The 18,286-nt window shown below is 39.1% G+C and overlaps 2 protein-coding genes across 3 annotated transcripts; both read right to left on the reverse strand.

Moving 5' to 3' along the window:
- Positions 1-112: 112 nt before the first annotated feature.
- Positions 113-7,084, reverse strand: LOC139607901 (APC membrane recruitment protein 1-like). Its single transcript, XM_071461226.1, has 2 exons — positions 6,007-7,084; positions 113-4,919 (listed from the first exon to the last, which is right to left on the reverse strand). The coding sequence occupies exon 2, from the start codon at positions 4,811-4,813 to the stop codon at positions 1,697-1,699; it is 3,117 nt and encodes a 1,038-aa protein (XP_071317327.1). The 5' UTR covers positions 4,814-4,919; positions 6,007-7,084; the 3' UTR covers positions 113-1,696.
- Positions 7,085-7,215: 131 nt separating this feature from the next.
- gab3 (GRB2 associated binding protein 3) lies at positions 7,216-18,236 on the reverse strand. 2 transcript variants are annotated; one of them, XM_071461232.1, is made up of 10 exons: positions 17,957-18,236; positions 14,996-15,296; positions 11,562-11,718; positions 11,008-11,465; positions 10,796-10,845; positions 10,248-10,494; positions 9,836-9,926; positions 9,233-9,305; positions 8,326-8,445; positions 7,216-7,765 (listed from the first exon to the last, which is right to left on the reverse strand). In XM_071461232.1, exons 1-10 carry the CDS (start codon positions 18,026-18,028, stop codon positions 7,646-7,648), a joined length of 1,689 nt encoding a protein of 562 aa, XP_071317333.1. In that variant the 5' UTR covers positions 18,029-18,236; the 3' UTR covers positions 7,216-7,645. The 2 variants fall into 2 exon arrangements, with proteins under 2 accessions (XP_071317333.1, XP_071317334.1); XM_071461233.1 differs by having other exon boundaries at positions 7,216-7,762; positions 17,957-18,228.
- Between the last annotated feature and the right edge of the window lie 50 nt (positions 18,237-18,286).

The following is an 18,286-nucleotide window of genomic DNA, read 5'->3' on the forward strand; positions in this document are numbered from 1 at the left end:
CTACTAATCTGTCTAGGTTTCCCTGCCTTTGGCCCCCATTGGTGCTGGGAGAAAATTCAGCTCCCACTGACTCTGAACAGGAAAGTGAAAGAGAATGAAATCAGAAAGAAACTATGTCTTGTCATGTTTATTTTAGTGTAAGGCAGTGTTCCACTCTGACAAAACTGTAACAGACTTTCAAGAGGAATCCTGTAGTGTAACACGTTTGTAACTTTCAGACAGTAAAAAAAAAAAAAAAAAAAAAAAAAAGAAAAATCCAAAATTAAAAAAGAAAACTCAAAACTAATTTTGCCAATTTGTAATAACCATTCTAAATACAATGTTACAGTGTACAAATAGCTGATAATATAAATACATGTTTTGACATTGGTTCAATATTACACCATATAAAACTACATCATCTGACAGTTTAACCTCTGACCAATCAAACATTAAATTCACAAGAAAATGATACAAGATGAAAATACCAGTTTTTCTTTTTTTAACATATGGTTTCAACTCCAAAACAAAAACAGATTTTTCATTCCATAAGCTTACAGTAACACAAAAATGGAGTGCATCATAAGAATTTTGCACTTCACAGGTGGTCATACTGCTGGAAAATGGACCAAGGAAAAACAGCAGCTACAGTAAGGCCAAATTGGTTTGTCAGAAACAATCAAACAAACAATTACGCTCTATTAGCTTTTTTTCTTCGATTTGTTTTCCTTTACCATTTTATAGATATTTTACTCTGGCTGCTTCCTATATGTCTCATGTAAAGCACATACACAGAGTAACTGTGTGTGAAATGTGTTAAACAGATAAAGTTGCCTTGTCTTGCAAAGCTATGTAAATGAAATGCTAGTCCATCTGTACATTTCCTGTAAAAGATTTTGAGATTAAGCCAAATACAGTGACAGCTCAGTTCATTTTAAGTATAACCCATGAAGGTAGAAAGAGACATGTTCACTATGTGAAATTGAGATATTCCCCTCTGAGATACTCATCATCTTTTTGTTTCCTAAATCCAATCTGGCCTGAAATGAGGTAAACCCAAGAAAACAGCTAGAAATACCCAATTTGAGCATCATGACAGGCCAACAGAAAGCAAACAGAGCAAACAGAGGCTGTGAAAAAGCAGTAAACACAAACATAAGCTGGCACTTAAAAGCATAAGCATACATGTGTTTAGAGGCAACTGGCAAAGTAAGCAAGACTTGGCTAGCACCATTTGGCTGAACTATGGAAACCAGGCTAATGATAATCTAAGTGTGGCATTACTATTGAGACCTGGATACTGAGGCTACATATGAGTAAACACATTCTAGTAATATTCAATAGCTTAATGAGATGAATCTGTGAGCAATTCAAATGCAAATCAAACAATTACTCCCTTAAATACTTTCAGTGACTTGACACGTTATGTGATCTGTGAGAAACAAGCAACTGTTACTGTGCAAATGCAGAAAATCCCTTTCGACTTCCCAGTAAGACAGTGTCATAGATGATGCAACATGATGGCAAAGACTCCACCTTTCAGAATCATTTCAAATTTGAATTCGTGTCCTGTCCGTCACAGCGTACAGCTATTTCTCAAAGGAATCAGTTGTGCAAGTAAAAATGAAACAACAGTTACTCCTCTGGGTATGACATAAAAGCACTCATTGGCACATACACATGTGATTGTAAAGCCAACTGCATGATTAAGAGCCTTTCAATTAAAGGTCGTCTCGGGGCGTTTGTCGCAGGCTACAGGGCACGCCACATCCCTGGGCGTTCTTGTTTCGCTGAGGACGGCCATTTCATCTTTCAGCACACCTGCGTTTAAAGGACTCCCAGTATGAGCTGTTCCTTCTCTATTAGCCACTGGTCTGCTTTTACCACACTGGTTGTAGGACTGCAAATTATTGGCAGCTTTACAAAAAACATCATCATCAATATCATCCGATACCTCCTCCACCATTCCAGGATAAACAAAGGTGCTATGAGGTAAACAAGAATCTGACTGTAAAGGAAGGTGACACTGTCTATTGTAAAGCTCTGCATTCTGAGACGATACATCACAGGACACTCTGTCTGACACAGCAGAGCAAAGACGTTGCGCTTTACTGTCAGAAAAATCACTGCTGGATGAAGTAGAAAATATCTTGTGTTTTACTTGAGCTTGACTAACACTCTGTACTTTTTCAGTGATTCCCCCATCTGTCAGGGGAAGGCTTAAAGCCATCTCTGACCTTGTTTGCCATGATAAGGCCATAATGCTGCTACTGTCTTTAACCTCCGATGCAGACACGAGTACATTCTTTTTGTAATATGGTGAAGAGTCTCTTTCAGAGTCCTGTTCAGTTTGAGGACTCGAAACGATAGCAGCTCTTTCCTCTCTGTATGTGTCAGACATCTTCAACTCAAGGCTCTCTGTGTCTAGAGACCTACTTCTCCTGTCTAGAGACAATGGATTAGGCATGGACTGGCTGACCCTTGTAAGACCTAGGTGCCGTGGGAGACTAGCTATTGCCCATGTATTACTGATCAGATTCTGTTCGTACAGGTCTAACATTTGATAGTCAAATTCGGCGAATGCATCTTTTTGTAGGTAGCTTTCCTCAAATTCCTGATAGGGCGACGAAATGTCCTCCTCCAGTTCCATGTGAATCTGCTCGTCGTATTCACCCTCATTATGCATATCCACTACATCAAATGTGACTATGGTGGGTAAGGCCTCCATATTTGGAGTGAAGGCAGAGTTTGTCTCCAAATCATCCACACTGTTGTGCAAGTTACTCAGCATCTGCGAGTGTTTTGTGTAGTCCACGAGTGCTTGAGAAAAACACACAGTTTGCCCATCATCCAAATCATTGTTACAATCTGGAGACTGAGAATTGATATTTCTGTATGGTAAAGCCACAGGCTTATTTTCCTCAAGATGCTGCTCTTTGGGTTCACAAAAAGTTTCAAAATCTGGGTCAGATGTGCTGCCAAATGAAACGCTGCTATGTCTTTTCTCACAGTCAGCATTAATGGATTTTGTTCTTTTTTCTGTGGAAGCAAGCATATTTCCCTTTTCATCAAACACATCTGGTTCTATATTATTCTTGTTGCCTGATGCTTGTGGTTTTGCATTCAAATTGCAGTTTTTATTCAAGCCGATTTCTTGCCGAACAAACACATTTTGTGGCAATTCTGGGGATTCGTTGTTCTCTAGAAAATCGTGAACTTTATACAGTTCAGCACTTATTTGTAATCGATTCATTTCTGGAACAAAGGCGGAATCTGACACACCAACTGGCTCACTTAAATACTCGCACTGTTTTGAAATGGGCAGTTTTGATTTATTTTCATAATGTGGACTGATGAGACTCTCATCAGGTGCAAAAAGTTCGTAGAGGGCATCACCGCTGTAACTGTCCCTGGGTAATCTGTCTGTCCTTAGTCTGTCAGTTTTTTCTTGACCTTCATCTGGCCCCGGGGTAGTTGAATCATAGTAACCCTCGTCACTATTGGGAACTGATTCTTGATGCTCGCTTTGGGGAGTTAACACATCAGCAATTGAAGAAGTGTCCATGCCACTGGCTTGCTGTACACTGTTACTGTTCAATGCATCCATATTGTGAGAACTTGTCAGCTCGGCAGTCATATCTGTGTGGTCTTGGTTGCAAGCACAGCAGATTTCTTCTGAAGCATTATTTCCCCAGAAATCTTGAAGACACTCTTCATCCAGATTTTCAGGTGAGGCCATTTCTTCTCCGCCACCCTGATAAGTAAGGTAACAAGAGGCCCTCTTTCCTCCATTCCTGCTCCTTTCTCCAGAAACCGTGCTCTCTGTGATGCTGTCATCTTCTTGATCTGCAATAATGTCCCCACAGCCTGTGAGCGAATCAAAGCTCTTTAATGATGCAACGTCTCCAAAAATTATGTTTAGCTGATCCGATGAGCCAGCGGGTGTTTCAGACTTTAGTACAGGTTCAGACATCATCTGAAGTTTGAGGCATGGCTCGCTGTGTACTCTAGGAGTCTCTTCACAATCACTGGAAACTACAGCCATCAGATTCATTTCCTCCGTTTGATCATCACACATCTGATCATCAAGCTCAGACTTTGGACTTTTTTGCTCCACACTCTTCTCTAATGCCGTTGCATCAGCATCACTACATTCAGGACCAACAGAAATATCACATATAACATCTGCAAAATCAGGCACATCAGGTTCAGATCCCAGGCACTCTGTGACATACTGCTTGGTGTTGTCCTGGACAACAGGCACCTTCTTCTTGCAGTTGGGGGAGGACATTGCAATCATCTCAGTTTTATCCAATCCAAAATTTCTATGGTTTCTGTGATGCTTGAAACTGTGAAAAAGACTCCTCAAACCCTTTTTCTGCCGGCCGAGAGTCAGTGATTTCTGGTCAGCAGTGGGATGACTACATTCATTGTGGCAGCTACTGTGGAGCTCTCCAGAAGAGTCCCTCTGGCTGTGGTATTCAGAATCTGCAGCAGAGGTGCACCGACCTCTCAGACTGTCATCATGACCAACCTTACTCAGCCCATCGTGCGTTCTACTCTTGGTGATCCCTTTCTTAGATGACCACTTGTTCTGATTTTTATTCCTTCCTCCAAAAAAACTTGGTAAAATGCAGATACCTTTACGAACTCCAAAAAATGTCAGGGCAGTCCGCCTAAATTTGCCAGATTTTTGAGGTTTCGCTGCGGCATTCAGCGTATCCGACTGAAGCTCTTCCGTGATGTCATCGGGGCCACATCGGGAAAGCTGTTCGGAGACTTTAGCTAAGTCCTTGGTGTCACTGGGTAGCTCGTCTACCTTGCGAGAAGCCATGCCTACCGCATTTACAAAAGCAGTCCAGTAGAAGGCATAGTAGCTGAATTTTCTAGAGCAGCTGGTTGGATGGTTGCAGTGAATTTCTCCTCCATCCGATTGAGCCCTGCAATGCGAAAGTTGATACCAAAATCAATGATCAGTTAAAATTGGCTACAGTGATACGATGTGAACAAAATGCAGAATTTAATTATATTTCCAATAGAGGGTTGGTATTTCTTATGTCCAAAATACCCATGAGCTTATTTTACTTTTGCCATCTGCTTGTGTATTCTGATATAAAAACATATTCACACTGTCAATATGTATTTCCATGAGCCACTGTCTCTGCTAGTCTTCTCTCTGGGTCAACTCATTCCAGATAGTGGGTTATGCTTTGTGTAGCCATGTGTACCTTTCTTTAAGCCTCTCCTCTTTTATTGACACTTGTGACTTACAATGATTTCACCTGAAGTGAACAGAGGCCCCAACTTTGCTGAGTGTTTAGGTTTTTATGCCTCAGTGGGTTCTTCTTCATGGTTTATTTTAATGTTTTGTCTTAGCACCTACTGCATGCACATGTTCTGTTGTATTTCCTGGTACAAGGTCATGTTATGGTCTACTTTGTGTCTTTTATGTTATAAATGTTTATTTTGTTTAGATCTACTAGGATTAGAGCAACTCCTTCTCCAAGAAAATCCATATAAATAAACTGGTACCAAAAAAACTGTATCCCAGCTGTAAAACTACAGACCAGTGAAATTGGCTTTAGCGTATACATCATCAATAAAAAGTTTCCAGCCCTAGGCAAGTTAAGGCATTAAATACCCCATCCTTATACTTTATTAAGTATATCTGTTGTTTTTTTTATGCATAGTTTTTGGCAGAATAAATCCAATAGAAACAACCGTATCGTAATGTTTGTCTAAACTTGAAGGCATGCAAGTGAAGGATACACACAGACCAAACTATCCTGTGTAAAACTGTCTTGACTTTTGTTTTGATAGAAAAATGCAACTATGCCACTGCTGTGCTGCTCTGAAATCAAAGCCTTATCAAAGAAGGCAGCTAACATGAAATGAAATCCATTTATTCAGCCTTCGCAGACCTAATCTGTGATGTAAATTTTCATCTAAAGCCAAACTAAATGCCACATGAGCACAAGCGAAACGATGCGTGCTTAGCTAACTGAGTCACAAAGTAAACAAACTTACCTAATACAGGCGAAATCGTGCAGCACGGAGCCGGTGCTGGTTTCTCCACCTGAAGACGAAGTCACCTCTCAGTGCATAGTTTCTGGCTTTAACTTTGGGTTACAGCGGTCGGCTAGTGGTCGACTCGGGCCCCGGAGCCGCTCAGACCAGATACGGTTTCATTTGTTAGCTTGCTGCGGTGCTTGCTAGCAACGTTAATCCCTCTTACCAGTGTGTGTCCTGCAGTCTGTGGCTGTGATGTGGGTCTGGCAGCTGCCAGCTGCACTGGGACTGGATTAATGTGTCTAGTTTAGCCACGCATGCCGATTGCACTTGAGATGTTCACAAAAAAGCCCAGCGTTTAAACGCTGGATGCTGACCTCATCTCCACACTCCTCAGGTAATCTCCTTTTCAGGCTCTCCTCTCGGCGCATGCTAGTGACGCAACATGTGTGTAACGTGCTTACTAACGTAATCATATTTTTGTAACAATTACAATGGAAATTTTCTATTATTCACAAATGTTAATTTTTAAAAACATTACCAAAATCTGAACGTTTATTTCGCGAGTTTACAAAACGTATTAGCTTTCTAAAAATGTAAACAAACAGTATTTTAAATTAGGCTAAATTACTGTATTATTCCTCTTCGTCTTCTTCTTCTTCTTCTTCTTCTTCAGATTACACAATAGCATGGGTAATCTGGAAACCTATAAAAAACCTATATAATTACGATGGACCAGTGAAACGTCTTCCTAGACAAATAACCAAGTCCAGTTGCTTTCGTTTTAAAATTCCTTTGAGATACCTGGACAAATGAGAATATTCACAGGCTTTTGAAATACCAAATAATCCACAAATCTATAAATAATAATGTACTATCATTAAGTTAAGTATGTGTAAATATGTGTTAACTGTGGACATTCAAACCTTCAAGTGAATACATAATCATACCTTAAATAAAATCCTTCATTTGTTTTGTTAATAATTTGGACTCAGGTATAACATTTTCGAATTAAAGCTTTGCTGTTCTCAGAGCTTTGACTGTTAAATGGATTACTATTTCAGTAAAATACACATATTGCAAACAGATATTGTTGCAAACGCTTGAAGAATGCTGCGTGGGTAATTTTATGCCTTCTATGAAACTCAAACTCGCAGATCTGGGAGGGTTTTAGGAGAAGCACAAGATGGATCATTTTGGTTCATGGTACATAATGAGGGAGAAAAATGTTTTAAAAAACTTTTTATCATTAAAATATTTGTCTTCTTTTCAGTCACAATTACTATACATAAATTTACAGCAAGGACCTTTTTTAAATGAGGCAATGTGATGCCCTTTTTAAAATGTGGTCAAACCTTTTGCTACAGTAAAAATTACTCTGAACAGTGCATGATCAGGCAGTATTTACAATATAGATCTACTGAGAATTAACTTAGTTTTTACAGTGCAATTGTGTGTTTCCTCTATACAAAGAAGTCTCTAACTGCTTATTATTTACTCTTACATACTCCTACGTACATCTTAATGTCAATGCTGTTTTTCAAAGTGCTTTTAAATTGTTTTTGGTCCTCTTCATAAATATCCTCTTTGCTGGTGTTTTTGCTGATCTTCTTGAAACCAAGTGTTCCTGATTTTTTTTCCATGATGTATTTTCCATTTATGTCTTTGACTGTCGCACATCTGTCCACTCCATTTTGGTGTTTTGTAGTGCCTGAGTCTTCTTCTCATCCACCTGTACATAATCCACTTTGTGCTCATCAGACAGAAAGGGCTTCTGCTAGACATACAGAGGAAGAGAAGGGATCTTGATTTACAAATCGTGGATTATGCATTTCTCATTGTTAGTGATGTTGTGCACAACATTAAATTCTTCAGTGCCATAGCAGTAGCATTCTTGCAAAGACTGCTTCAACATGATATCGCATATATTGGTGTGCATTTTATACAAGACAAGTTCTTAGCATTTTTTAACCTTGGCGTAACCACTGATTTGGTAATTTAAAAGGTAATAAATAGGGTCAGTGGAGCTATAAGTAAGTAGTGATTATAATGCTGTACCCCCTGCTGAGTGTGGATGGGCTGAGCTGAGGTAAGTTGCAAGAAAAATCATTTTCCAACGTCAAAGATCATTAATCCCTCCCCACTTCAGACAGTTATTTTACATTCATCTGCAACATCTGAAAGCTCGTGTATTTAGGTGGTGTGAGTTAACTTTTCCAGTCAAGGAAAATCAAAAAGTCTGTTAGTATCTACAGAGGCTCCATTTGTATAATGTTCCAAAACGTGGTTCATTTCTGTGATTCTGTGATTTCTGTGATTTATCTGATCGTAACATACCTTCAGCACAGGAGAGGGGGATGCGGAATTGAAATCCAGGGACAAATAGTCAAGGTTTGATTTTCTTGGCCAGGGTTGAACTGCTCCATCTGAGGTGAGACAGAACTGTTGCCTCGACTCCTGTCAGAGACAGAAAGCAGATCAGTACATGAATACGACACACGCATTTGAGCTGCTACAAAGATGGCACAATCTCACTATGCACTAAATAAAAAGGTACTCTTTCATTTTAAAACTGAGCAGAGGACAACATAGGAAACAACTGGCAAGGAGAGCCCAGCTCAACAACATGTGACTAACATGCTTTTCCTAAAACTCTATTCCAGGGAAATGCATAAAATATGCACTATTATAAAGACAAGCCTTGTACAACTTCACACTGTTAAAAATGTTCATAGCCTGGAAGGTCCTCAGTGTGACACATGAAGTTGTTTTCCACGCCCACAGTCTTAGCTGTGCTCTTAGCAAATCTTTCCACTCACTAATGTTCCCACAATTATAGAGAATGTCAGATTTTGTTCTTTTCAGTGTTCTGTAAAACAAACAAGGTGTTGATATCAAACATATTAAAGATATCAAAGTTGTGTATGTTAGTATATACACAAATGCCCAAACTCTGAAAGATCAGACATAGATCCACATTATGGTGGAAGAGTGCCATTAAATTCCACTCATTTTTTGGAAAATTCAATCCAACTTCTCTTTAGGCCATCAATGCCAGATCAGGTCATATTGCACAATATTTTTCTGGTGCATTGAGGGAAAAACAGAAAAAAAACACTTGCTGAAGTGACTTCATTAGTCTTAAATCTGAAAAATGTACAGTCAAAGGTCTCATTTAAGCTCTAGTAGAGAGAGAGAGGTGCTAGCATTCTTAAAACTGCCATAGTGTGAATAGAAATTTTACCATTGAATCTTCATCTCTTGGAATGTGTCCATTCTCACGTTTTCTTTCAAGAAGTAAACAAGCTGCTGAAAAGCTGAAATTACACAAAAACAGGAAGAATTAACATCAGATTAACAGACAGCTGAGGTTTTACAGAAATTGAGAAACAGGATATTATCCTTGAGCTGAGTATACTTACTTATAACCAAGGTCGATGATATTTAACTTGTTATAATGCAAAAATAAAAACCTTGATTTATTGAGTTAATTGTAAGAAAAAGGTTGCCACTCAACTAAAACACATGACTGGAACCAGCTATTAGTCTCAATTTACAGGTGATAGGTATTACATATTTTAATGCCAGAATAACCTGTAGACAACATCTACATCTAAGTTATCAATGTTTTCTGATGCTGGCGAAGGTTTGTTAACATCATTGATGCTTGTAAACACAGCTGTATTTTTCAATTTTGATTTTTGTTCACACACAAAATGCTGTACTGTGAATTTAAATCATATCCAAAAAAAAGGAATGGGCCTTGATGGCAATTTTAACATGGTCATGTTTATGTTATCAATTGTGTTGAGGTACTGTACTTATACAGTATGTGAAAGAATCTCACCATGATTCAGTCATTGTTCTGCTCAAAGGAAGATGAGTGGGACACTCTGTGATTGTAGAGAGGCCTCTCAAGTCAAGAGGTGGGGGTCGAGCTATGAATAAAGAAAGGACAAAGTTATCAGATTGGTTATAATTCTCTTATGTGCCACAGTTTTCAAACAGTGACAAGTAGTATCTTCTAGTAGCAGTAGTAGTAGTAGTAACAAATCATGGTTAGAAAAGGGTCTGTGTATCTGATGTCTGCATGAATCCTATACTGGCATTTCCCAAAAATTTGCATGTGACACTGAGTGAGCCACACTCAAAAACATCTTGAAGGACGCCCTCCCATCAGAGATGAAATAAAAGCTCAGTTTTCCACAAAATGCCAAAAGAATTTCACATGAACTATGCAGGCATGTTATGACTCTCACCTCTCCTCAAGCGAGGCTTAAGGTGCCGGTGAATTGGAGGTGGTGTAAGCTCTCCAGACTGACACATTAGCTGGCTGAGAGACATGGAGGATTCAACATTGCAGTTTGCGTTGAGGAAACTGAACGTCCTGGGGCTCATGGGGATGTAACCATCAGATTCAACAGCGGTAACAGAGGGAGATGGGGAAGCCATGGGGACATATGACTCATCCTGGTAGCTTTGAACTTGAGTGGCACTTAAACAAGGCTGCAAAAAGACAAAGAATCACGAGATCAGACAAGTGCACAATGTTGTCATTTTGGTGTAACTGGAAAATTTGTTAATTTTTATGGCATGTGTTTTCATTTTTTAGAAAAATGAGACTCCCACTTGGCGTGCTTAAAGTGCACACTTTTAGATCCTGCAGTGGCTACAAAGGCATAGTTTGATATTTTGGGAAATGCACTTATTGGCTTTCAAGGGAGTTAGCTGAGGAAATCAATACAACTTTCATGTCTTTTATTTATTTCTTATCGTGGGATTTTTCTGCTGTTGATTATCATCTTACCAAATTTAGACTCTGCCTTCTGTTCCTCATCAACCTGCTATCAGCATCTCCTAGAAAAAAAAAAAAAAAAAATTATTATTAAAAAAGTGACATGACTGATTACTTTCTCAACCATTTAAATCAGATGTGGAAGACATTTTTCCATATACTGGCTTATCATAATAGTACAGGATAATGTTTACACTGAGAATGTGTTTTTATTGAGGATTTACCCATTCTGAAATGGTCCAGGCTCGACAAAGACGTCCTCCGGGGAAATAGTGCAGAGTGGCTTGAGAAATGCCGGACACTCATTGCCCTCGGCTTGTGAGCTCCTTCATCATTTAGTTGTTCTGACAGATGATTAGGCTTAGGTGGCAGCGGGGGAGGTGTCTGTCTGTCGCTCGTCGCCTCAAACGAGGCAGAAGAATAAGGTTTGTCAAACTGGAAGACACTTGTGGGACAGTGACGTAGTGGAGAGGAAGAGGATGACGGTAAAGCCATGGAGGTGCATGGAGCGCTGAAAGGAGGGTTAGTCAGCCTTCCATGGGGGAAAAGAGATGGGCTGGGGCTAGCATGAGAGATGGATGGAGAGGAATCAGTGTAGAGAGGTGAGGGGACAATGTCCTTGACAGCATCGTCTGAGGACTTCTGCTCCAGAGAGATCTCAGAGTTTGAAAAGCTGCCATGTCTACAGATATGGAAAAAATGAAAACATTACATTTGTTAGACATGAACTGTTGCCACCATTTCATCTTGTGTCAAGGGTTTTAGAGATTGTACATACCTACTGGTGCTTACAGTCCCTGTCTCACACTGCGACAGAAAGAGGTAGTCCAGTGGATGACTGGAATCTGGTTGGCTTGATAAAGATGCTCGGTCAGAGCTGTCTGGTGACATCTGAAGAGAGGTGGGGGTGTGTGGAAAGCCTTCTTCTGAGCTTTCTGTGGAGAACAAGGGGAGAGGGGCAGAGAACATTTAGTTTCTGAAATGTTACAACCACTAAGAAGTGATAAGAAAACATCATGTTGACACCAAAGAGTGGCACGCAAACCATATGTATGCACGCATGCAGGTTTCTCCAAGCGTGTACTCACGATATGCTGTAAATGGAGCAGGTGAATTTGAAAAGAGGAATGGTATTTTTTGCAGGCATGTTGAAAATAGACATATGAGCCCTGTTCCTTCTTTTGTTTATATAGTCTCCAATCTTTCAGTCAGGTTGGCCCTCGTTCAGAAATTTGTTTCATTCCATTTCACCCAAGGCCACTGAGTCAAGGCTGTTCCTCCAGAACCATGAGGGAAAAACATCCAAAAGTCTTTGCATGTTCTCATGAAACATTTGCTCTCCTTAACTTGAGGTCACCTTTTATAGGAATATAAAAGGTTGTACTACAACCACAAGAGAACTGTGGTTGCAGAATAACCTTTTATATTCCTTTGCAAAAGTTATGAGATGCCGTCTCACAGAGCTCTTTTGAGATCCAGGTGGAATCTACTGCTGCCGTCCTACTTTCTCTGAATAAAAATTAAAGCAACATACCTTTAGTTTAGTGTGTGGAATACAATTTAGCATTATAATCAACCACTTGTGTGTGTTTTTCTGAGTGCCTAATGTGATTTATGGTGACATTCAGAGCGGCGTATCAGCAACTTTCTGCCGTTGCTCTATCTCCTTCACACAGATGATAATGTTCTAACAGACAGTCTCCGCAAAAAAACATCACTGTAAGTATGCATTTTAGGCAACAGTAAAGTAGAGGCCAAAACAGCATCATCCTGAGAATAGTCTGTAGAGTGATCATGCGTCAGCAAAAGAAGTGATAATATAGAGATAAAAGTAAACACCCACCATAAGAATTCAGTGCCCTTTATTACCAATTAAAGTCCCCATTTTCATGGAAGCAATACAAAAATCTCATTATTTATCTGTTCATTTGAGGGTGACGTCAGCTCCCTGTTGATCTGCTGTTATCTCCTCGATTTCAGCTGCAACGTTAAGCTGCACGACAGGCAAGCAGCAACTACAACATTTTAACTGTAGGAAACATCTTACAGCATATACTACACACAAATTTGAGGTCACGTTTTAATTTCCTGTCATCACACCATGTACACTGCTTGAGTCGAGCACTGGCCTGTATTCATTTACATTCCAGAGGAGTTCTATGGAATAACAGTAGTTAAAATATTTACATATTTATAATGTTAACATTTTGCTGTATTGCTGTATTTACTTGTGATGGTTGTTGTTGTTGTTGTTGCTGTTTAAAAAAAAAAAAAAAAAAAAAGAGCACATGTGATTGGTATCAAATGGTGAACCGCAATGTGAAGATACGTGATTGTGTGTGGGTTTAGGAGCTCAGTTACAGAGAAATTTATCAGCATGTTTGACTGATCTAAAAGGAAGACAGCACATGATGGTAAAACTGTTGTATGTTTTTCATTATTAGTCAGATTGACTGCAATTTACTTCTTCAAATCTTGATTGTTCCCCCTTAAATTTTCCCTCTGGTGTATTTAAATTTGGAAAAAACCCTATTTTCTTGTGAAAAGGGAGAAAAAAAAACCTAGGATTAAACATAAAATGATGGCATTCCCCTGAGGTAAAGGAATGTATCAGATGTCTATCTGCGCTAAGTTGTACTTAATGTTAGGTTCCTGCTGAGTTGGGAATATGGACAGAGAAGTAATACAGGCTTCTGGGATTGTTTGGAGCCTCTTAAAGGAAAGTAATAAGTTAACCTCTCTTTCATCATTGTGGGTTTTTCCCTCTCCTACTCAATAATTTTATCAAAGTTTCATGTGATATTGTTAGTTGTTGGAGTTGAAAAAACAAACAAATTCAGAATCACTATTTTAGGATCAAGATGGAATAATCCCCTTTAAAAGCTGCCATGAATCCTCTGATAAGTAATGCACAAAATGTTCACTATTTCCCATATCACAAGTTAAGAGACTGGATTTTTATAATAACCTCTGATGAAATATATACCTTACAAATTTTGTGAAAGCACTTTTAGTAAATGCTGAGATAGATACAATTGTCAGAGCTCTAGCCATAGACAGAAGCTTATAAAGACTCACTACTGTCTTGATCAATCACATTGAAAACTTACATTGATAATCTACAAACACTTTTAATGAAAAAAAAAAGTGTCTGATCATTACTGGCATTTGAGGATTCCACAATTATCAAACAAAAAGGTAACAAAAATAATAGCTTTGGCTTTTCTGTTTGGAAAAAGAATCATTCTATCAAAGTAATTTGCAATAGAAAACTCTCTTTGGGATTTAGTGTTTTAATGTTTTGAATATGGAAAAACTGATTGACAAGTTGAACAACCATTTAATTCCTTTGGACCAGGTTGAACCTGGTTTATTAGGTCATTGTTTCTTTTTGTGCCTTTTCAGTATTTTCTTTCTCTTAAGGCCATTGAAGGCTTTAAATACATCATGATAAAAGGTGAATATTCATGTCTAATTCAACTAGACAGTGTACATATTAACCATATAATCCTATTAATTCAAAAAATGATCTTTGTCTCTTTCTTTTTTGTATTTGCTGGGCATATTTTCTGTTTAAGTTTGTATTTGTATATTATAATGAATAAGCTGTAAATTTAAAAAAGAAACAAAAAAAAGTTCAGCACTCTATCACTTACTCAAACCTGGGAAACCATGGAAAAAAATTGGTATCACCATGGAAAAACTGGTATCATCAGTTTCATTTATGAAATAATGCACAATGCACATGCATTGATCTACACACTATAATCAAAGAGCAAATTTACACAGTTTCTCAGTAAAAGCTGCACTCTGAACATTGATGTAACTGAAAATGAATGTAAAAGTTTGAAATTCACTGACTTCACTATTGAAAAATCGTGTTAGTGATCAGCAAAAATTACCCTAGTGCATGTTTGAAACGTGTCTGTCTGTCTGTCTGTAATAGTTTTACCAAAACCACACAGCACAAAAGGAACAGTTTGTTTTGACCTAAATTTAAAGTCTGACTTTCATTCCACAATTTCCTGTGAGGGGACAAGTGACACCAATTTCATCTGGACCAGAAGAACGAATCTACACTAATACTCTGTGATTTTCAATGGGACAGGTATATACAGGTATATACAGGTATATGCTAAAAATCTTGCCAAGTGCAACTTTAACACAGCCACATATCAAAGTGAAAAGATTGAAGTCTTTCTGCATATTTACCTGCATCCTCCAGGCTCCCAAACTGACAAATCTGACTGATGCTGCTGATCCAGCTGTTCATCTCCTCCTCAGTTTTGGCCACCAAGTAAAAGATGCGAGATGAGGTTTTCACCACAAAGAGGTGCTTCCCATGGAAGTCTCGCTTTATCCTGAGTTGACCATTCAGCATTTCGACCTCACACTCTCTCAGGTCAATGGTGCGGATTGGCTTTTTGGAGTTCTTGCTTTGATAGTACTCCAGCACATCAGGATTACCACTCATGCGACCTCTGCGAAGCACAAACCAGCGTTTCCTCCACGCCTGAAGGAGAAAGGAACAAACAGTTTATCATGGAATTACTCTTAAACTTACTCTATAATATTATTCCTTTTAAGCACAGTGCTTCATGATTCAAGCAGTAATGCCTCCCCCCATGACTACCATTAGTCATGACCAGTCATGGGAATTAGATCACAGCTCCTGCTCACAACAGCTAACCTAGCAACTTTAAACTCAGTTTTTTTGCTTTTGATATGGTCAGTAAGCGGAACCTCAACTCTAATTTCCCAGAAGTACAGAGAAGAGGAAGTTCACTGTATTTAACAGAAAATGTCGAACACGAACGAAAGAGGTATTTATACAACATGGTCACTGCTTCATACTGACAATTTACTGAAAACTAAATTCTGAGTTTGTTAACGGCTATTTATAATGCCTGAGCCCTCACTGCATGGAGGATGCCAGTCATGATATGGTTAAATATGTGGTACTGACTAAGAACAGTCCATAACAGTAAGGCTGAATGTATAGCTGTGAATACCATTTTCACACGTTGTTTTTGTGGCTTTGTTTTCATTGTATGGGTGGTGCCTCTCCTAATTTGTGCAGTGTGAAACTTAAAACACAGCATGGGAGGGTGATGTGGTCCTGCACAAGTCAGTTGGTAATTTATGTGTTCATACCAGGAAATGGTTAGACACACCACACTTACTGCCAAAAACACAAGCTTAAGAGGAAACCGTAACTAGACAGATGGTAATTTGATCCTATAGATGTTTTGAATATAGACATTTGCGTTATGAGGAATAAGTCATTGTGTATAAACAGGTGCATCCAAAACGAATGATTTGCTTAAGCTTAAAAGTTGTTGTATTTTTATTTTGATCTTTCAGAAAAATAGAAAGCAAGTAAATACAGAGCAAGTCAGAAAGTTTCACCTTCACTGTCTCTTGGTCTTACTGAGCAGATGATAAACATTCCTGCTCAAAAAGAGGTGTCACCAACAGTTCAACACGTAACACGCTGTTTCACAACAAACATTTTGACTTATTAAAAGCGTGGGCGTTTTGATTAACATGAATGACGCCTATAGTTCTATTCAAGCGTCCCAGTAAGACAAGACAGTGTGACAGTGAGCCAACATACCAGGACCCTGAAGCTGAAGCAGCTAAATGGAATTCAGTCATCATTTATTTTATTATCACACCTCTGCCTTTCCTACTGTGACCTGTCAAAGTGTTGTCAGTGGAAAAGGCATCCACATGTGCAGGTTAGAATGATGCCAATATCAGTTCTCACAAATCTCAAGCTTATTGTATCAAAAATGCTGAATATGAGAAAATAAGTGTAAAAATACAGCATTCAGTCATTAAAATCCATAAGAGTTTTTCCTTTCAGGATTCAAGAAATGGGAGTGAATCTTTGGCAGGTGGTCTTTATATTGACATATATTTCATCAAAAGTAGGAGTGAAAAAATTAAATAGCCAAAAACCTAAATAATAATAATAAAAAAAGGCAGGAATAACACACTGTGGAATCAAAAGGCAATATTTCTATAACCTTCAAGCGATATGACAAAAACTGATAAACCCACATGTATATCTTGATAAAAGAATACAAGCACTTGTGAGTAAGAGCCAACTTCACCACCCACTGTAGTAGACTGGACACAGCAGATGAGTGTTAAACACTCATTTGTCAGGGCAGTAAGTGGAAATGCAATGTTGGCACAAAATGAGACAACAAAAGTTGTTCTATGTCAGAAAGGATTTGGTTTGAAGTGTTTTGATGCTATTGTCTCTGAAAAAGGTGCCAAAGGGAAACTAAGGAGCGTTTGATGGCATCATATACCATAATAAATGTTACCCTGATAATTGAAATTTCCATAATGGCATGTCCCTGTACCTGACATTTGAATAATGAGGCAGATAGTGTACCTGTCCTTACAACAGTCTGAAAAAAACATCTATTTACTTTGTCCTCTGGCATCAACAAGATTTGCATGATGTGCTAAAATAAGTTTCTATTTCCCGTCCCACAACCCAAAACCCCAAACCCCATCAGTGCGCACTGACACCTCTCCACACCCTCTTCCCTGCATTGGTGTTGATAAGCGGCCCTCCTCCACCTCCATTCGCACAGGGGAAGTACAAACAGCCATCACGGAGCTGGACTATTTCTGCTTGTCGCTTAAGTCTGAAGTGTCTGACTGCTGCTGACACTGCTTTCCATGTTTCACAATACACACGGTCATCACACAAACACATACACACAGAGCAGAGTGAGTGGCCAACATTATCACATGACCTCAACAACCACATAACAGTGAAGGCTCTATACTGTCCATGTAAGCAATTATGTATATGTATTTGTTGTAAGTCTGTCTGAAGTACATCTGCAGCTTGTGACATATTGTTTTTATCATAATACTGCACGTTGTTGTTTTAACTATGAAGTCCCCCCACGAGCCAAAACACAACAATAAGGTGCTGTTATAGAAATGAGGAAGATGACATAAAGGAGACTGAATTACAGCTCAGTTTAACAAACGCATATTAGCCTCTAGTATGTTTCCAAATCCTCATTCCACATCGTGACACACACACACACACAAACACACACACAAACACAAGGCACAACAGCACAACCTGGAATTCCTACAGAGGACGTAAACATGTGTCCAGTGTGTACTCCTACTCACAAATCTCTTTAGTTTCTTCTCCGGGGGGGATTTAATGAGCCAGCCGGTGCAGACCACATCCCCAGCACTCATCTTGACTGCAGAGTGTGTTGTCCTCACGGCGGCGGCTGCTGCTGCTGCTGCTGCTGCTGCTGCTGCTCACTGCTCACTGCTCACTGCTGCTGTGAAACTGAGAGCACTGCGAAGCATATCCTGTGTTCTGGTATTCAGCCCAGCTACTCCAAAGGAGGAAGTCAAGAAACTGATCACACTGACAGAGAGAGACAGAGAGAGGAGGGGAGAGAGAAAGAGAGAATTATGTGTTTATTTTCTTAAGTGCTCGGGGCAAGT

Source organism: Trachinotus anak, unplaced genomic scaffold (assembly GCF_046630095.1).
Source record: "Trachinotus anak isolate AG129_WGS33_773 ecotype Australia unplaced genomic scaffold, CSIRO_AGI_Tana_v1 ptg000024l, whole genome shotgun sequence".
Lineage (NCBI taxonomy): Eukaryota > Metazoa > Chordata > Actinopteri > Carangiformes > Carangidae > Trachinotus > Trachinotus anak.